General features: G+C 40.7%; 1 protein-coding gene across 1 annotated transcript in view; it reads left to right on the top strand.

Annotated features, from left to right (window-relative positions):
- The window catches only part of PLA2R1 (phospholipase A2 receptor 1), a 194,510-nt gene extending 175,670 nt beyond the window's left edge, over positions 1 to 18,840 (top strand). Inside the window, exons 31-32 of the mRNA XM_037849248.1 lie at positions 17,585 to 17,642; positions 18,636 to 18,840. Of these exons, the coding sequence (XP_037705176.1) occupies positions 17,585 to 17,632 (48 nt within the window). The 3' untranslated portion in view covers positions 17,633 to 17,642; positions 18,636 to 18,840. The remainder of the gene's footprint in view (positions 1 to 17,584; positions 17,643 to 18,635) is intronic.
- Positions 18,841 to 21,922: the final 3,082 nt, after the last annotated feature.

Here is a 21,922-nt window from a genome sequence, read left to right as displayed (position 1 = left end):
CCATCTTGTGTCTTAGCCACGCCCACCGCGCCGCCATCTTGCGACGCTTGGGGCCTCCCACTCCCACCTCCCCCTTCGGCAAGCTCCCCCTCGGAGCTGCTACCGGCAGCTGCCGCCGCTCCTTCCACCCTGCCGACTAACAACCCCTGGCTGCCTTCTACACCTCAAGGCAACTCTTGGGGCAACGCTCCCCCTACCCCCACTCCCGCGCCAAGCCCTCTGCAGGCGCGTCTTCCTTTCTCTCGTGCTTTTCGCTGTTTTCCTCTTAACCTTGCCCCCACCCCACAGAAACCGTATGACTGGTATCCCATTAACTCAGATACTATCAAGCAGCTTCGCAGGGCTGTCAAGGAGGACGGGTTAGGTAGCCCATACGCTTCCCAAATACTGCAGGATCTCGGCATGGACTATTGCATCCCCCAAGACTGGGCCTCGCTTGCCCGTTCCATTCTTAACCCCGGTCAGTTTGTTGACTGGCGTGCTCACTTCCAGGCAGAAGCAGCTAAGCAAAGTGAGCAAGACGCAGCCCTTGGAGCCTATCATCCCCCCGAAGCCTATATGGGCACTGGAGCATTTCTAAATGCGTCTGCTTATATTAATGTCCCTGCTACCTTCTGGACTGTCCTCAGAGGCATCGCCTTGCGCGCGTTTGCCAACTGCTCTGACTGTCGGCCTAATAAATTCACCAAGCTCTTCCAGGAGCCGAGTAAGCCTTTCGCCACCTTTGTCTCCAGAGTCGAAGAAACCTGCGCTCAAAAGGTAAGTAACCCCCAGGCCCAATATTACATGTGCCCATCCTCAAATCCTGAAAAATCGTACTGTAATTCCCCCAACGAGTACTACTGTGCATACTGGGGGTGTGAAACACTAACCACTAATTGGAAGCCTCCTGTTCCTGATCATTACCTTACCCTAAAGTGGGCCCCTACAGGGTGCAAACTCCCTACTGTTAACTGGCTCGGCCAAGAAAGTAAGGGATCCTGCACACATCTTAATCTTACAGTGCAGCTCCCCACTAATCCCTCCTGGTTACTCGGTCAAATTTGGGGCTTCAGAATCTATGAGAAAGGAGCCGACCGAGGATCACTTATTCTTATAAAAAAGGAGGCTGTAAACCAACCAGGCCAAAATACTGCATTAAGAACACCCTCTGGCATAGGTCCCAACCAAGTCATTAACCCCCTTTTTCCACAGCCCTCCAGCCGCACTTCAAGTACAAGCAGCGCATCCGGAGGCCGCACCTCAGCTGCAAACAACGCATCGCCAACCCCACCACCCCAACCTTTTCTACCCCCCTCTCATTACTCCTCTCCCCTCCTCAGCCTCATCCAAGCCGCCTTTGCCTCAGTGAACTCCTCCAACCCCAATTTTACCTCATCCTGCTGGCTCTGCCTCTCCACCTCTTCCTCTCTATACGAGCCCGTTGCCTCCAACCTCTCCTTTTCAGAAAGCACAGAAAACAGCCCCTTAGAATGCATTTGGAATACCTCTGCCGTCCCCCTAACCTTTCATTCAGTCTCCTATACGGGAAAGTGCGTCCGCCCTCGCTCCAGTAACTCTCCCGACCTCACTGCCTGTGCCAGCTACTCATCTCCCAGCAGCTCTGCAAAATTTCTCATTCCTCATAACTCCTCCCAATGGCTCTGTTCCTCTACAGGACTTACCCCCTGTCTCAGCACGAATGTCATCAGTGAATATAAAGAAACTTGCCTCCTAATTGTCCTTATCCCTAGGGTCTTATACCACAGCGAAGAAGACTTCTTCCTCCGTCTGGAAAAAACTGCAGCTCCTGCCCTTCTGCAAAAGCGAGAGCCCATCACCGTCCTCACAATTGCCTCCCTCCTAGGTCTTGCCGGCACTGGCACCGGAATCGCTGCACTAGCCAGTCAAGGCTCCGCCCTAACTCACCTCAGGGCGGCTGTTGACGAAGACATTCGTCACTTACAAAACGCTATTTACCATCTAAAAAATTCTGTCAATTCCCTCTCTGAGGTAGTGCTCCAAAACCGCCGAGGTCTTGACCTTCTCCTCCTCAAAGAAGGAGGCCTCTGTGCCGCCCTAGGAGAAGAGTGCTGTATTTATGCCAATTCCACAGGTCTCGTCGAGGACAGCCTGAAAAGGGTCCGAGAAGGACTGGAAAAGCGTAAAAGAGATCGTGAAGCCACCAGTTATTGGTCCAGTTTTTTCACTCCCATCCTCCCATACATCCTTCCCTTTCTTAGCCCCCTATTAATAATTATTCTAGCTCTCATCTTAGGACCCTGCCTCATCCGCAAAATTGTCCAGCTTGTAAGAAAACAAACAGATGCCATTTTTTCCTCGTTCGTGCAAATCCAGTATCAGCGACTCGCCACCTCTGACGCCCCCCACTCCAAGATGACAGCCAACCCTCCGCGACCTCAACGCCACCGGTCGACTCGCCAACCGCGAGGCCCTTCTCAATCACCTGAACATCGCTCTCGCCTCGAGTTCCAGCTTCTCTGAACCCCTGAACTTTAAACCCCTCACCTTCGCCCAGCCCGCTGCAGCGAAGCCATTGTCAAGCGCCCGGGCACCACACCAACACTGAGCTCTAGCCTCGCTGAGCCGCCGTCAACCCCTTTTTCCCTTCCCTAACCTCCCCCTTCCCTCACCCGTAGTGGGCCTCTCCGGTAAAGCCTCTTCCTCTAATTAGAAAAGAAAGGGGAATTGCGGGTGACTGAGCTTGTACCTCGGCTTGCCAGGCCTGGGCCAGGGGACCTGATCACCCCGTGGGGAGGGTAGTAGGTACGGGCGTGAGTGCCCTCTGCAGCCCCCCCGAGCCTGGGGAGCGAGGTCAAGGCAGCTCCCTTTTCCTCACCCAAAAATGCCACTGGCAGGGGAGGCTTGCCGGAGGAAACCGCCTTTCTCCCAACTGCCCTTTCCCCACTTCCTTATCTTACCCACTCACTCCCTGGTGCCAAGGCCACTCCTGCCACCGCCAGCGCGCATGCACCGTGGCCAGAACAACCCCCGCCCCGCTGCAACGGCTCCTGCGTTCTCTCAGAACCAATCCTAGCCCCTATCCCTTCAGTATTGCCATTTAAGGCTGCTTCACCTCCTTTCCAGCCCTGCCCTTCTTACCAGCCTATATAACCTGTAATCACCCCTGAATAAATCTCTTTGGCGCATACTCCTACTGGATGAAGAGTGTCTTGTCCTTATCGCCGCCCTCCACACCTTGCACGCCTCCCGCCGAGGACCTGGCCAAGTCCTCCGCCTCGCCCTCGCCTCCGGGAAAGAGCCCCCGCCGCCGGTACCCTTTAAGCAGCCCCGAGAGCTGAGGGCTCCGCTACCGGCCGCCACTCCCCCCAGAAGCAGTAACCGCGACCGCACTTCTTGTGCTTTTCAGTTTTCTATATTGCACAATTAAAAGTTTGAAAAAAAAAATGTTATTTTAAAAACCTTAAAAAAAAAGAGAGAGAGAGAGAGGGAGAGATGAACCGTATAATGAAAACACTGGACATACATAAGGTAGAAATTGAAAGTTCAAAAAACCAACTGGCAGAATCTATGGAAATGAAAGGCACAACACAAGAGATGAAAGACACAATGGAAACATACAACAGCAGATCTCAAGACGCAGAAGAAAACACTCAGGAACTGGAGAACAAGACACCTGAAAGCCTACACACAAAAGAAGAGTTAGAGAAAAGAATGGAAAAATATGAGCAATGTCTCTGGGAACTTAAGGACAAAATGAAATGCAGGACTGTATGTGTCATTGGTGTCCCAGAAGGAGAAGAGAAGGGAAAAGGGGCAGAAGCAATAATAGAGGAAATAATCAAATGAAAATTTCCCATCGCTTATGAAAGACATAAAATTATGGATCCAAGAAGCACAGTGTACCCCAAACAGAATAGATCTGCGTATGTCTATGCCAAAATGCTTAATAATCAGATTATCAAATGTCAAAGATAAAGAGAGAATCCTGAAAGCAGCAAGAGAAAAGCAATCCATCACTTACAAAGTAAGCTTGATAAGACTACATGTACATTTCTCAATAGAAACCATGGAGGCAAGAAGTAAGTGGGATGATATATTTTGAGATACTGAAAGAGAAAAACCTCCAGCCAAGAATCCTACATCCAGCAAACTATCCTTCAGATATGAGGGAAAGCTTAAAATATTCTCTGACAAACAGACAATGACAGAGTTTGTGAACAAGATACCTGCTCTACAGGAAACACTAAAGGAAGCACTGCAGACAGAAAGGAAAAGACAGGAGTGAGAGGTTTGGAAAACAATTTTGGGAGAGAATAGCACAGCAATGTAAGTACACTGAACAAAGATCTGTAAGCATGGTTGAAAGCGGAAGGTTAGGATCATGTGGGAACCAGAATGAAAGACAAAAGATAAAGACTGGGACTTTATAACTCAGTGAAACCTAGGGTGCTCAACAATTGTAATAAAAGGTACAAATATGTTTTTACATGAAGTAGAACAAATGAATGTCAACATTGCAAGGTGTTAAAAATAGGTTGGAATTTGGGGGGAAATACAATCAACGCAAGCTAGAGACTATAATTAATGGAAACATTGCATTATGCTTCCTTTAATATAACAAAGGCAGTATAACAAAGCTAAATGTATATGGAGGGTGGGGAATAGGAGAAAGGTATGGGACTCCTGGCATCGGTGATGTTGTCTGACTCTACTTTAGGTTAATGCTATCTTTCCTTTCGTTGCTTTCTAGCTGTCATGTGTTTTTTCTCTGTCTCTCTCTTTCTCTTTTCTTTTTCTTTTGTCTCTCCGCCTTTGACTCTTCCTCCTTTGTGGAAGAAATGGAGATGTCCTTATATTAAGATAGTGGCGATGGGGCTGAATACATAAATATGTGACTTTACAGGGATCCAATGATTGTTTACTTAGGACAGAATGTATGGTGTTGTGAACAACACTGTCTTAAAAAAAATGGGTTGATGAAGAAACCTTGAGGGCACTATATTGAGTGAAATAAGACAGATACATAAAGGGAAATACTGTAGGGTCTCACTAATATGATATGATATGAACTAATTATAATATGTAAACTCATAGACATGAAATATAATTTACCAGGATATAGAATGAGGCTAAAGAATGGGGAGCAGTTGCTTATTATGAGCAGAATGTTCAACTAGGGTGAACTTAAGTGTTTGGAAATGGACAGAGGTGACAGTAGCATGTTGTAAGAATAACTAACAGTGCTGAAAGGTGTCTGAAGGTGGTGGAAAGGGTAAGCTCAGTCACGTATGTCACCAGAAGGAAAACTGGAGGCTACAAGATGGGAATGTATAAAACTTTGAATCTTGTGGTGGACAATGTCTGTGATTAACTGTACAAATATTAGAAATCTCTCTCACGAACTAGAACAAATGTATGACACTATAACTGGAATAATAATAATAATAATAGAGAGGTGTTCTAGTTTGCTAATCCTTCTGGAATGCAAAACACCAGAAATGGATTGGCTTTTATAAAGGGAGTTTATTTGGTTACACAGTCACAGTCTTAAGGCCACAAAGTGTCCAAGGTAACGTATCAACAATTGGGTACCTTCACTGGAGGATGGCCAATGGCATCCCAAAAACCTCTATTAGCTGGGAAGGCGCATGGCTGGCATTTGCTCCAAAGTTCTGGCTTCAAAATGGCTTTCTCCCAGGATGCTCCTTTCTGGGCTGTAGTTCCTCAAAAATGTCTCTTAGTTGCTCTTGGGGCATTTGTCCTCTCTCAGCGTCTCCAGAGCAAGAGTGCTTTCAACGGCTGTCTTCAAAGTGTCTCTCGTCTGCAGCTCCTCTCTCAACTTCTGGGCTTTCTTCAAAGTGTCCCTCTTGGCTGTAGCTCCTCTTCAAAATGTCACTGTCAGCTGCACTGAGTTCCTTCTGTTTGCCAGCTCATTTATATGGCTCCAGTGATTTAATTTTGACCCACACTGAATGGGCGGGTAACACCTCCATGGAAATTATCCAGAGTCATCACCCACAGTTGGATGGGGTGCATTTCCATGCAAAGCACCTAATCCAAATGTTCCAACTAATCCCCACTAATATGTCTGCCCCACAAGATTGCATCAAAGAATATGGCTTTTTCTGGGGGACATAATACATTGAAACCAGCACAAGAGGCATATAGAAAAAATATATATACCAATTGCAAACTATATACTACAGTTAGTAGTATTTTAACATTCTTTCATCAATAGTAACAAATGTACTATACCAAAACTATGAATCAATAATGGGGGGGGGGTGGTTAGGGGTATGGAAGGATTTGAGTTTCCTTTTTTTGGTCTTTATTTCTTTTCTGGAGTAATGAAAATGTTCTAAAAATTGAAAAAAAAATTGTGGGGATGGATGCACAGCTGTATGATGGTACCATGGGCAACTGATTGTACACTTTGGATCTTTGGATAGTTGTATGTTATGTGAACAATCTCAATAAAATATATATATGTGTGTGTGTATATATATATATAAAGTATAGAAAATTCAGAAAAGCAAAAAAAAAAAAAAAGTATCCATGTCATGAAAGACAAGAAAAGATTAAGTAATTGTCCCAGATTGAAGAAACTAAATGCAATGTGATATCCTGGCTTGGATCCTGAACAGGAAAAGGACAATAGGGGGAAAAATGTGAAATTCGAATAAAGTCTATAGTTGAATAGTATTGTAGTAATTTCTTAGTTTTGATGTTATACTTTGATTTGATGATGGTTTTGTGAGTTGTACCATTAGAGAAAGCTGGGTGAAGGGTGTATGGGAGTTCTCTGTACTATGTTGGCAACTTTTCTGTACATGTAAAATGAGTTCAAAATTAAAAGTTAAAAATTTATATGGTATTAGATTCGAGTGCATACATTAAAAGAATGAAATAAAATGCCAGTATTTATTATCTATTTTAAATTGTATCCTAATTGTAAAAAAACTTTAGATGTCAACTTAAGTGTGAGGGGATATAAACTTTTCAAAAAATTTTAGGGCATATATGAGCAAAAATGTTTAAGGGCCATAGGTATAAATTGTTCTTTCTCTTTTGTCCCAAATGAAAAGTAGGTCAAAAAACAGCTTTTCCTGAACATGCTTAATACTCACCCACTGGATTTGAGCCTTGACACACACGTCTCACTGTATATACTTCTGTATTCACATTTACTTCTGTTTTTCTTTCCTCTATGCTCTTCTTTTGTATCTCCTTCCTATCTTGTCTGTACTTATCATACTCCTGTTTATCCCCTACACTCATAGCTTAGTCTTAATGGCAGACAGGATACTAAGGTGGGGGGAGGAGGACTACCTTAGTTTCTGTCTTTGTTCTTCAGAAACAAAAATTGGCATATATTTTTTAAATGTTATATCCGTAATTCTTATTGACAACATCTATAAAAAAAACTTTGACTAAAGTGATTATTGCTACACATAGTTGGAATCTCTATTCTCTCTTTCCCTACCCCTCAAAACAATGATTTAGGGCAAGGATTGGCAAACTATGGCCTGTGGGCCAAACCCAGCCTGCCTGTTTTTGTAAAGGAAGTTGTTGGTTACAGCCACCTTCATTTTTTTACATATGGTCTATGTCTGCATTCATGCCACAGTGGCGGAGGTGAGTAGTTATGACAGAGTCCCTATGGCACACAAAGTCTATAATATTTACTATCTGGCCCTTTACAGAAAATGTTTGCCCATCTCTGATTTAAAGAGATGGGAAGTCTACATACTCTGACATTTCTTAGCAAGCATTATTATGTATATGGGCAGCACTTAGCTAAAGTGTATCAATAAGCAATTCTGATCAATAAATGTTTTTTGAGACCCTATGAGTATAATAGGCTCTGAGGATGGAAATATGATTAAAACCCCAGTCTGCCTCACAAAACTCAGTCTGGATGGGAGAGGGACTTGTAAATAATAACTGCAATACAATGTTGTACATATAACAAGAAGAACAGAATTAGAATAAAGGGCATTATGGATTGAATAAGATCCCCACAAAGACCAATTCAAGTCCTAGCCCCTGGGACAGTGGTTGTGAACTCACTTGTAAATAAAATCTTTGAAGATGTTAGTTAAGAGGAAGCCAAACTGGCTCAGGGTGGGCCTTAATCCAATGTGACTAGAGACCTTAAAAGCAGAGGAAATTTGGACACAGGGGCAGGAGACAGAGGAAAACAGATGTGAGGGAGGTGGAGATTGGATTATGGACTGCCAGCAAGCCACCACCAGAATGCAGACGTCAGAGAAAGTGCCATCCTGCCAACACCTTGATTTTGGATTTCCAGCCTTCAAGACTGTAAGACAATAAATTCCTGTTGTTTAAGCCAACCAATCTCTGTATTGTTATAGGAGCCCTGGCAAACTAAGGCAAAATGGTAGTGATTAATTCTGACAGAGGTAGAAAAAGGCTTAGCAGGGTAAGTGATGCTTATTAAATAGCAGGAAGGAGGCGGGGCAAGATGGCAGACTGGTGAGCTGTATGTTTTAGTTACTCCTCCAGGAAAGTAGGTAGAAAGCCAGGAACTGCGTGGACTGGACACCACAGAGCAATCTGACTTTGGGCATACTTCATACAACACTCATGAACACGTCAAACTGCTGAGATCAGCGAAATCTGTAAGTTTTTGCGGCCACGGGACCCACGCCCCTCCCTGCCAGGCTCAGTCCCGTGGGAGGAGGGGCTGTCAGCTCCGGGAAGGAGAAGGGAGAACTGCAGTGGCAGCCCTTATCGGAAACTCATTCTACTGATCCAAACTCCAACCATAGATAGACTGAGACCAGACACCAGAGAATCTGAGAGCAGCCAGCCCAGCAGAGAGGAGACAGACATAGAAAAAAACAGCACGAAAAACTCCAAAATAAAAGCGGAGGATTTGGGGAGTTCTGCTGAACATAGAAAGGGGAAGGGCAGAGCTCAGGCCCTGAGGCTCATATGCAAATCCCGAAGAAAAGCTGATCTCTCTGACCTGTGGACCTTTCCTTAATGGCCCTAATTGCTTTGTCTCTTAGCATTTCAATAACCCATTAGATCTGTGAGGAGGGCCTTTTTTTTTTTTTCTTAATCCTTTTTTTCTTTTTCTAAAACAATTACTCTAAGAAGCCCAATACAGAAAGCTTCAAAGACTTGCAATTTCGGCAGGTCAAGACAAGAGCAGAACTAAGAGAGCTCTGAGACAAAAGGCAATAATCCAGTGGCTGAGAAAATTCACTAAACACCACAACTTCCCAAGAAAAGGGGGGTGTCCGCTCACAGCCATCATCCTGGTGGACAGGAAACACTCCTGCCCATCGCTAGCCCCATAGCCTAGACCTGCCCCACACAACCCAGTGTGACGGAAGTGCTTCAAATAACAGGCACTCTCCACAAAACTGGGCATGGACATTAGCCTTCTCTGCAACCTCAGCTGATTGTCCCAGAGTTGGGAAGGTGGAGCAGTGTGAATTAACAAAGCCCCATTCAGCCATCATTTCAGCAGACTGGGAGCCTCCCTACAAAGCCCAGAAGCCCAGAACCGCCCTGGGGGGACGGCACTCACCTCTGACATAGCACAGTCATCCCTCAACAGAGGACCAGGGGGTGCACGGCCTGGAAGAGGGACCCACTTGAAAGTCTCAGGAGCCATACGCCAATACCAAGGACTTGTGGGTCAGTGGCAGAGACAAACTGTGGCAGGACTGAACTGAAGGATTAGACTATTGCAGCAGCTTTAAAACTCCAGGATCACCAGGGAGATTTGATTGTTAGAGCCACCCCCCCTCCCTGACTGCCCAGAAACACGCCCCATATACAGGGCGGGCAACACCAACTACACACGCAAGCTTGGTAGACCAATTGGACCCCACAAGACTCACTCCCCCACTCACCACAAAGGCAAAGCAGGGGAGAACTGGCTTGTGGACAATAGGTGGCTCGTGGATGCCACCTGCTGGTTAGTTAGACAAAGTGTACTCCACGAAGCTGTAGATCTGATAAATTAGAGATAAAGACTTCAATTGGTCTACAAAACCTAAAAGAACCCTATGAAGTTCAGCAAATGCCAAGAGGCCAAAAACAACAGAAAATTATAAAGCATATGAAAAAACCAGATGATATGGATAACCCAAGCCCAAGCACCCAAATCAAAAGATCAGAAGAGACACAGCACCTAGAGCAGCTACTCAAAGAACTAAAGATGAACAATGAGACCATAGTACGGGATACAAAGGATATCAAGAAGACCCTAGAAGAACATAAAGAAGACATTGCAAGACTAAATAAAAAAATAGATGATCTTATGGAAATTAAAGAAACTGTTGACCAAATTAAAAAGATTCTGGACACTCATAGTAGAAGACTAGAGGAAGTTGAACAATGAATCAGTGGCCTGGAAGATGACAAAATGGAAAATGAAAGCATAAAAGAAAGAATGGGGAAAAAATTAAAAAAATTGAAACGGACCTCAGGCATATGATAGATAATATAAAACATCCTAATATAAGACTCATTGGTGTTCCAGAAGGGGAAGAAAAGGGTAAAGGTCTAGGAAGAGTATTCAAAGAAATTGTTGGGGAAAACTTCCCAAATCTTCTAAACACCATAAATACACAAATCATAAATGCCCAGCGAACTCCAAATAGAATAAATCCAAATAAACCGACTCCGAGACATATTCTGATGACACTGTCAAACACAGAAGAGAAGGAGCAAGTACTGAAAGCAGCAAGAGAAAAGCAATTCACCACATACAAAGGAAACAGCATAAGACTAAGTAGTGACTACTCAGCAGCCACCATGGAGGCAAGAAGGCAGTGGCACGATATATTTAATATTCTGAGTGAGAAAAATTTCCAACCAAGAATACTTTATCCAGCAAAGCTCTCCTTCAAATTTGAGGGAGAGCTTAAATTTTTCACAGACAAACAAATGCTGAGAGAATTTGCTAACAAGAGACCTGCCTACTGGAGATACTAAAGGGAGCCCTACAGACAGAGAAACAAAGGACAGAGAGACTTGGAGAAAGGTTCAGTACTGAAGAGATTCGGTATGGGTACAATAAAGGATATTAATAGAGAGAGGGGAAAAATATATATGACAAACATAAACCAAAGGATAAGATGGCTGATTCAAGAAATGCCTTCACGGTTATAACATTGAATGTAAATGGACTAAACTCCCCAATTAAAAGATATAGATTCGCAGAATGCATCAAAAAAAAATGAACCATCAATATGTTGCATACAAGAGACTCATCTTAGACACAGGGACACAAAGAAATTGAAAGTGAAAGGATGGAAAAAAATATTTCATGCAAGCTACAGCCAAAAGAAAGCAGGTGTAGCAATATTAATCTCAGATAAAATAGACTTTAAATGCAGGGATGTTTTGAGAGACAAAGAAGCCCACTACATACTAATAAAAGGGGCAATTCAACAAGAAGAAATAACAATTGTAAATGTCTATGCACCCAATCAAGGTGCCACAAAATACATGAGAGAAACACTGGCAAAACTAAAGGAAGCAATTGATGTTTCCACAATAATTGTGGGAGACTTCAACACATCACTCTCTCCTATAGATAGATCAACCAGACAGAGGACCAATAAGGAAATTGAAAACCTAAACAATCTGATAAATGAATTAGATTTAACAGACATATACAGAACATTACATCCGAAATCACCAGGATACACATACTTTTCTAGTGCTCACGGAACTTTCTCCAGAATAGATCATATGCTGGGACATAAAACAAGCCTCAATAAATTTAAAAAGATTGAAATTATTCAAAGCACATTCTCTGACCACAATGGAATACAATTAGAAGTCAATAACCATCAGAGACTTAGAAAATTCACAAATACTTGGAGGTTAAACAACAGACTCCTAAACAATCAGTGGGTTAAAAAGAAATAGCAAGAGAAATTGCTAAATATATAGAGATGAATGAAAATGAGAACACAACATACCATAACCTATGGGATGCAGCAAAAGCAGTGCTGAGGGGGAAATTTATAGCACTAAACGCATATATTAAAAAGGAAGAAAGAGCCAAAATCAAAAAACTAATGGATCAACTGAAGAAGCTAGAAAATGAACAGCAAACCAATCCTAAACCAAGTAGAAGAAAAGAAATAACAAGGATTAAAGCAGAAATAAATGCCATAGAGAACAAAAAAACAATAGAGAGGATAAATATCACCAAAAGTTGGTTCTTTGAGAAGATCAACAAGATTGACAAGCCCCTAGCTAGACTGACAAAATCAAAAAGAGAGAAGACCCATATAAACAAAATAATGAATGAAAAAGGTGACATAACTGCAGATCCTAAAGAAATTAAAAAAATTATAAGAGGATACTATGAACAACTGTATGGCAACAAACTGGATAATGTAGAGGAAATGGACAATTTCCTGGAAACATATGAACAACCTAGACTGGCCAGAGAAGAAATAGAAGACCTCAATCAACCCATCACAAACAAAGAGATCCAATCAGTCATCAAAAATCTTCCCACAAATAAATGCCCAGGGCCAGATGGCCTCACAGGGGAATTCTACCAAACTTTCCAGAAAGAACTGACACCAATCTTACTCAAACTCTTTCAAAACATTGAAAAAAATGGAACACTACCTAACTCATTTTATGAAGCTAACATCAATCTAATACCAAAACCAGGCAAAGATGCTACAAAAAAGGAAAACTACCAGCCAATCTCCCTAATGAATATAGATGCAAAAATCCTCAACAAAATACTTGCAAATCCAATCCACAGACAGATTAAAAAAATCATACACCATGACCAAGTGGTGTTCATTCCAGGCATGCAAGGATGGTTCAACATAAGAAAATCAATCAATGTATTACAACACATTAACAATTCGAAAGGGAAAAATCAAATGATCATGTCAATAGATGCTGAAAAAGCATTTGACAAAATCCAACATCCGTTTTTGATAAAAACACTTCAAAAGGTAGGAATTGAAGGAAACTTCCTCAACATGATAAAGAGCATATATGAAAAACCCACAGCCAGCATAGTACTCAATGGTGAGAGACTGAAAGCCTTCCCTCTAAGATCAGGAACAAGACAAGGATGCCCGCTGTCACCACTGTTATTCAACATTGTGCTGGAAGTGCTAGCCAGGGCAATCCGGCAAGACAAAGAAATAAAAGGCATCCAAATTGGAAAAGAAGAAGTAAAACTGTCATTGTTTGCAGATGATATGATCTTATATCTGGAAAACCCTGAGAAATCGACGATACAGCTACTAGAGCTAATAAACAAATTTAGCAAAGTAGCGGAATACAAGATTAATGCACATAAGTCAGTAATGTTTCTATATGCTAGAAATGAACAAACTGAAGAGACACTCAAGAAAAAGATACCATTTTCAATAGCAACTAAAAAATTCAAGTTCCTAGGAATAAACTTAACCAAAGATGTAAAAGACCTATACAAAGAAAACTACGTAACTCTACTAAAAGAAATAGAAGGGGACCTTAAAAGATGGAAAAATATTCCATGTTCATGGATAGGAAGGCTAAATGTCAGTAAGATGTCAATTCTACCCAAACTCATCTACAGATTTAATGCAATCCCAATCAAAATTCCAACAACCTACTTTGCAGACTTGGAGAAGCTAGTTATCAAATTTATTTGGAAAGGGAAGATGCCTCCAATTGCTAAAGACACTCTAAAAAAGAAAAATGAAGTGGAGGACTTACACTCCCTGACTTTGAAGCTTATTATAAAGCCACAGTTGTCAAAACAGCATGGTACTGGCACAAAGATAGACATATAGATCAATGGAATCGAATTGAGAATTCAGAGATAGACCCTCAGATCTATGGCCGACTGATCTTTGATAAGGCCCCCAAAGTCACTGAACTGAGTCATAATGGTCTATTCAACAAATGGGGCTGGGAGAGTTGGATATACATATCCAAAAGAATGAAAGAGAACCCCTACCTCACACCCTACACAAAAATTAACTCAAAATGGATGAAAGAGCTCAATATAAAAGAAAGTACCATAAAACTCCTAGAAGATAATGTAGGAAAACATCTTCAAGACCTTGTATTAGGTGGCCACTTCCTAGACTTTACACCCAAAGCACAAGCAAGAAAAGAAAAAATAGATAAATGGGAACTCTTGAAGCTTAGAAGTTTCTGCACCTCAAAGGAATTTCTCAAAAAGGTAAAGAGGCAGCCAACTCAATGGGAAAAAATTTTTGGAAACCATGTATCTGACAAAAGACTGATATCTTGCATATATAAAGAAATCCTACAACTCAAGGACAATAGTACAGACAGCCCAATTATAAAATGGGCAAAAGATATGAAAAGACAGTTCTCTGAAGAGAAAATACAAATGGCCAAGAAACACATGAAAAAATGTTCAGCTTCACTAGCTATTAGAGAGATGCAAATTAAGACCACAATGAGATACCATCTAACACCTATTAGAGTGGCTGCCATTAAACAAACAGGAAACTACAAATGCTGGAGGGGATGTGGAGAAATTGGAACTCTTCATCATTGTTGGTAGGACTGTATAATGGTTCAGCCACTCTGGAAGTCAGTCTGGCAATTCCTTAGGAAACTAGATATGGAGTTACCATTCGATCCAGTGATTGCACTTCTCGGTGTATACCCGGAAGATCAGAAAGCAGTGACACGAACAGATATCTGCATGCCAATGTTCATAGCAGCATTATTCACAATTGCCAAGAGATGGAAACAACCCAAATGTCCTTCAACAGATGAGTGGATAAATAAAATGTGGTATATACACACGATGGAATACTACACGGCAGTAAGAAAGAACGACCTCGTGAAACATATGACAACATGGATGAACCTTGAAGACATAATGCTGAGCGAAATAAGCCAGGCACAAAAAGAGAAATATTATATGCTACCACTAATGTGAACTTTGGAAAATGTAAATGAATGGTTTATAATGTAGAATGTAGGGGAACTAGCAATAGAGAGCAATTAAGGAAGGGGGAACAATAATCCAAGAAGAACAGATATGGTATTTAACGTTCTGGGGATGCCCAGGAATGACTATGGTCTGTTAATTTCTGATGGATATGGTAGGAACAAGTTCACAGAAATGTTGCTATATTAGGTAACTTTCTTGGGGTAAAGTAGGAACAAGTTGGAAGTAAAGCAGTTATCTTAGGTTAGTTGTCTTTTTCTTACTCCCTTGTTATGGTCTCTTTGAAATGTTCTTTTATTGTATGTTTTTCGTTTTTGTTTTTGTTTTTAAATTTTTTTTTCCATACAGTTGATTTAAAAAGGAAAAAAAGGTTAAAAAAAAAAAAAAAAAAAAGGAAAAAAATATGTAGTGCCCCCTTGAGGAGCCTGTGTTCCCCCTTGAGGAGCCTGTGGAGAAGGCAGGGGTATTGGCCTACCCCACCTCAATGATTGCTAACATGACCACAGACATAGGGAACTGGTGGTTTGATGGGTTGAGCCCTCTACCATAGGTTTTACCCTTGGGAAGACGGTTGCTGCAAAGGAGAGGCTAGGCCTCCCTATAATTGTGCCGAAGAGCCTCCTCCTGAATGCCTCTTTGTTGCTCAGATGTGGCCCTCTCTCTCTAGCTAAGCCAACTTGAAATGTGAAATCACTGCCCTCCCCCCTACGTGGGATCAGACACCCAGGGGAGTGAATCTCCCTGGCAACGTGGAATATGACTCCCGGGGAGGAATGTAGACCTGGCATCGTGGGACAGAGAACATCTTCTTGACCAAAAGGGGGATGTGAAAAGAAATGAAATAAGCTTCAGTAGCAGAGAGATTCCAAAAGGAGCCGAGAGGTCACTCTGGTGGGCACTCTTACGCACAATTTAGACAACCCTTTTTAGGTTCTAAAGAATTGGGGTAGCTGGTGGTGGATACCTAAAACTATCAAACTACAACCCAGAACCCAGGAATCTCAAAGACAATTGTATAAAAATGTAGCTTATGAGGGGTGACAATGGGATTGGGAAAGCCATAAGGACCACACTCCACTTTGTCTAGTTTATGGATGGATGAGTAGAAGAATAGGGGAAGGAAACAAACAAACAAACAGACAAAGTTCCCCAGTGTTCTTTTTTACTTCAATTGCTCTTTTTCACTTTAATTATTATTCTTATTATTTTTGTGTGTGTGCTAATGAAGGTGTCAGGGATTGATTTAGGTGATGAATGTACAACTATGTAATGGTACTGTGAACAATCGAATGTACGATTTGTTTTGTATGACTGCGTGGTATGTGAATATATCTCAATAAAATGAAGATAAAATAAATAAATAAATAAATAAATAGCAGGAAGCTTTAGCTACAACTGCTGCCTTTGGTCTTTTTTTGAGTTAGAAAATAAGTTTTTAGTCTTGGGCCAACAATGAACAAATTATGGGTCATCAGTAAAGAAAAGATGGACCAAATTGATGTACAGCTTACTTTTGAATCCCTACATAAGAGACATTCACACAAATGATATATAAAATAAAATGGCCTTTATACTTTGCCTAAATCTATTTAAATCCAATTTGTATGTGCTGTTTTCTAGTTTTTACCAGAGTAGAGTGGAAGAAGCAAATAAATACGGACTGGTGATCACATAATAGCATTCAAATATTAGGTTTATGCAAAGATTTCTGTGAATGTATAGCTTATACTTTGTGACTGTGTGAGTGTAGAGAACCTTGTGGCTCACACTCCTCTTGTCTAGTGTATAGAGAGATAAGTAGAAAAATAGGGACAAAAAAGTAAATGAATATTAGTGGGGAATAAGGGAGATTGGTTGTTTTGGGTGTTCTTTCTTTACTTTTATGGTTATTCTCATTTTTATTTTTATTTTGGAGTAATGAAAATGTTCAAAAATTGACTGTAGTGATGAATGCACAACTCTATGATGATGCTTTGAACAACATATTGTACACTTTGGATTATTGTATATGTGACTATATCTCAATAAAATTGCAAGGAAAAAAAGGTCAAGGATACAAAAGGAAAATTGATAGAGTAACATGATAACCAGATACTCTTTTTTTTTTTTTTTAAATATGTCTTACTTATCCCAGCTTGGGGTCCCATACATGGATATCTTCCAAGCACGTCACAAAAAAATAAATAAAGATTTCAGCTCAAAATCTGTATTTCATCATGTGTTATACTAACATGACTCTCAAAATCACTATGCCTCTCAAAATTTTTAAGCATAAAAACATCTTAAATTAAAAAAAATAAAGCTTTTATAATTGAACATTGGAAATAAACACTTAAAGTTATATCTATTTTAGAAATATTGACTTGGTTAGTTATGGCTCTCTAAAGTCTGATAAAAGTTTCGGTATCTTGGATTATTCCATAAATTTCCTGCATTTAGAATTTTATGTTCAGTATTTACAATTCAATATGAAATGACTGAAAAACCAGATTGTTAATTTTTTATGTTGTAAAAGTTGAAGTACAATAGCTTATGCAGTTTAAAAAATTCAGCTATAATATTCAGACTTGAGAAAATGTCAGTATTTTAGGTATACTTGTAAATATGTGGTACCATATGTTTCATTTCATAAGTTAATGCCATTATTGTTGCATTTTAATTTTCTTACAGAAGAATCAACAAATGTGCTTGAATGTAAAATGCTGGATAAAAAAGTGAAAATCCTAAGGTACTTAAAATGCCTAATGAAGAATCCTAATTGAGGAAGAAAATCTATAACTAAAACCACAAAATGAGCTCTATGACCTTCTTTACTCAGAGTTAATTAACACAAGCACTTGTTTCTTGCAGAGCACTTTGCTGTAATTTAGAATAAATTAAGGGAAAAAATCATTCAAGCTGTTTTCTTCACACCATGAAGTGAAAATGATGGACCAAAGTTAACTTGTTTAAAATATTATCATCCGTTTCTTATAATTATGAGTAGCAACACCATATCTTTTTTTTTCTTTGCTTAATAGAAGACCTTATCCTGATCTATGCTATTTTCAATTTTTTCCTGTGCTTCTACTTAATAATGGAAATTGATTTTTAAAAACAATATAAAATGTCCTTGTCCATTTTCCCATTAAGGCTTTCTTATTTACATTACATTCAAGCATTGAATATTTTCCTGATAAATAAAATTTGACTTTAATATTGAAAATTATTAAAGGACTATTTTCACGGTTTTCTTGCCCCTCCCCCAACCCTGAGATTGTGATTTTATTAGTGCTTCCACACTGTGGTTTGAATTAACTTGAGCTCCTTGAGTTATGACCCAGAAGTTATTTAAACTTCTCTGTATCTTATTAGAAGGTAGAGCTTCATAGAAGATGGATATGCCAACTCATGGATATAGGAATCAGCAAGGCTTCTGCCCCTGTAGACAATCTGTAGAGATAACAGAACCAGAAGGCAGAACAACAACAACAAAAAAACTCACAGAAAGTAGGGAGGGGTTGGGATTTGACATAAGTGTTACTTCAGTGTGTCACCAAGGGCTTTGGAACCCCCCATTCAAAACACAGTTCTATGGAGGCTAATGAGAAACTTGTTCAACTGAAGACTGAACACGCCTTAATGAATGTAGTGTTTACCTAAGCCATAGGCACTTGCAGTTCTTAAACAAGGGCTCCCCAATCAGACAAGAAATTGTTTTACTCCATCTGTTTTATTCCAGATGACACCTAAAGCTGCAAAGGAAAACTAGTCTCTCCACACACTTTCTAACAAAGGGCACATGTGAATGAAGCAGCCCCTCCTGGACCCAGGGAAGGATTAGAGAGCTCGGTGAAACTGGTATGGTAGAAGCTCTTTGGTGTTCATTCTATAACTTACACTTCCCAAGGGCAGCTTAGGGAGAAAAGATATATATTGAGCCAGAAGGCCTACTTGTTCATGTATTGCTTTGGAAGACAATCTGTAATTGCATATTGATAAGTAAATTTACTGTTAAACTTTAATAATAAACTAATATGTGTAAATATTTCTTTTAAAATGCAGTTTTGTGGACGGTAGCCATCATAATTATCATATTATTATTATTACTATTATTACTTAGACTGCATTTGAAGCACTCTTATATGAGTCAACTGGGACCTCTAATCAGGAAATCAAAAACTCAGTTAATGCAAGGAACCATAAAAATTGATAGATTTCTTAGTTTAAATGCTATTTTAAATTAGAACACATAAATATATATATATATATAGCCACAAAACTTTCAGTGTAGGGACAATGCCTATCATCTTAAAAATTGTTTCCTGTTGGTCTTGTGCATAAAGCATATCTATAAGGTTTTATTGGCAATCTCCCGTTGTTTCAGGGCCTTTAGTGGAGTGAGAATTGAAAGATAACTGTAAACCATCTGAGTGCAAAACCCTAAATTTTAATAATTTTCCCCAATGTTTATAATCATCTTACTCAACAAACAGTATTTTTAGCTACTTGCTGTTACTGAGTCTTTACAAAACTTTTAGTTTAGTTTTCATATAATAATTCTTTTCTCCTACTCATATTTTATGTTTATGTAGTTTAATTAAACTATAAAATTACAATAACTAATACAATTGGCATAAATGGATTTGGGGACAAACACAACCAACTTGCCTTAAGCATATGAGGGAGCCGCAGCCTTGGCCCACTAGAGCAGTATATTTAACAGAGGGTGTGCTGGGCCAGTAGTGCAGTTAAATCTTCAGCTTCTTCAGCTGTTAATGTTTGAAGGCCTACTCCAAACACTTGGAAATAATTTTTCTCATAATTTAACACTGAAATTTAAACAGAATGGAACTGAGCATAAATAAGCAAGCCTTCTAAAAGAGAGAAAATAGGTAATAGCTCCCCTGGTCACCAGTGTAGATTATACTTTGATTAAACATATCTGAGGAAGGAAAGCAAGACGGGGTTGAGGAATGGGCAGGGGAGGAAAATCAATCTTCTAGAGAAACAGTATCAGTGAAACACTTCATTAGCAGTTTTGGGGGGAAAGGGGCTTGGATATTGGATGGAATATACTTCCAGTTCCCAAGGCAAAGCTCCTGTGGAGACACGGCCAGAGGGGTGTGGTCAAAGGATTTGAGTTCCAAGGGCATCCCTGTGGTGAGATGGATGCATTATTAGACCATCTCACATCTTCCCTTGTTCCATTTCCAAGTTCAACAAAAATCTCTGGTTAGGCTTTAGGTCCTCACTGTAGTCAGCCTAGGGTGGAGAGAATGTCTGATCTCCCAGACTTTGAATATATTAGGCCCCAAGGAGACTGATTGATATGATAAAGGAAATGGCTTATGAGTGTGATTAAATTTCCCAAGTGGCTTGAGAGAAGGTGCTAACTGCAAGTATTCTTATCTTATATTTCTAATTGTAAACCAATAAATTGGCATTGTGATGCCAACCTCAGAAATGTGTGAGATTTCGTTGGCTTGGGGAGTGGTGGCTCCAGAATGTCGCTGTAGGAGGTCCACAGGTGTGGGCAATCTCGTTGGAAAGGTGGTCTAGGTGCAGGTGACTTGTCCTGGTGCAGTGATTGCAGATCAAGTGTAGGTGGTTACTTAGATGGCAGAACAACCATAAATGAACATGCCAGTCATCTATCTCAGCTGTTGTCAGTACTTCCTTAGAGTGAGTAAAGGCATGATAGGCAAAAGTGAGTTTCTGTGGCTTAAAACTGAGGAACCAAGTCATGGGGCACATTACAATCTGTAGACTCCAGCCCATCTCCAGCCACTCCTCCTTTCCTGTGAAGACAACCAGGCCACTTCTACTGGCTCTCATTCTACTTACTTCAGGTTAGTATTTGAGGGATCACAGATCTATTCCAAGTGCCTTGTTTTACAATTGACATAAGCAAGGCTTAGAAATATTCCTTGATTTTTACCAATAATACATGGCTAATTTGTGGCAAAGTTGGAACTAGAATCTAATCTTATCATTCCCATTCAGAGCTCTCCTGGTAGCCTGTGTTGCCTGCAGTATGGCTGACCCCAGAGCATCTCAAGAAACGTGGTGGTTCAGAGGAGTAGACACATGGCAAGGAAATGTTCAAGTCTCAATTGAGTTCTTGTGGGTGTGAACCCATTTGTAAACAGGACCTTTGAGGATATTATTAATTAGGATGTGGACTCATTTGTGAAAAAGATCCAGAAGATCCTATTTAGTGTGCCCAATCTGAATGAGGGTGGTCCTTAGGGTCTCAATGTGTATGACCTGGAGGCTTTATAAAGAAAGGAAATTCAGATAACTGAGCAGAAGAGCCCGGAAGCCAGAAGTAAAAGCAGCCCAGAAGTCAGAAGCCAGAGAGGAGAAAAGAATAGCCTTGCCAACATCTTGATTTTGTACTTCTAACCTTCAAAACCATGAGAAAATACGTGTTTGTTGTTTAAGCCAACACACTGTGCAGCCCTGCTCTCTCTTTGCCTTGCTGCTGCTTAGCAATGGTCAAATACTTTTACTGAGGCCCCAGCACCTGTCTCATGCCGCCTCTTTCACAGATACAGCATCCTCCAGATCCAGGAACAGCAAACTTGCTACTCCTTCTGGCCTGGGCTGGTAAAGGGTCCCTGATGCTTTGAGTTCCTGGGTCTTCATGTCCCTTGTTTCTCCCCTTACCTTTCCCACATCTTTACAAATAGTCCCTTCATTAAACTCTTTTCAGTTGCCACTGCAAGCGAAGCCACCCATTTCCTGCCAGGCCCCTACTGACACTGCAAGCTTGCAAGCATGAACCATGGTTTTGGTATTGGATTGGCTAGCTATTCAGCAGTCTGTATTCCTCAGCTTTCAATTTCATTTTTGTGTGAAGGTTTTCCAAGACAACAACATAAAATTCCAATTAAACACATGTTCAGCCCTACTAGGCTCCAAAAGCAGAGTAAATCATTCCCAAGTAAGCCATTCTTGAGCTAAAATAAGAGTGGACACTGTCAAGGGAAAAAAAGGTTATTGCAAGCCCAAAGTGTTAAATTA

This window comes from Choloepus didactylus, chromosome 9 (genome assembly GCF_015220235.1).
Source record: "Choloepus didactylus isolate mChoDid1 chromosome 9, mChoDid1.pri, whole genome shotgun sequence".
Taxonomy (NCBI): domain Eukaryota; kingdom Metazoa; phylum Chordata; class Mammalia; order Pilosa; family Megalonychidae; genus Choloepus; species Choloepus didactylus.
This window is presented reverse-complemented; position numbering and strand designations above follow the sequence as displayed.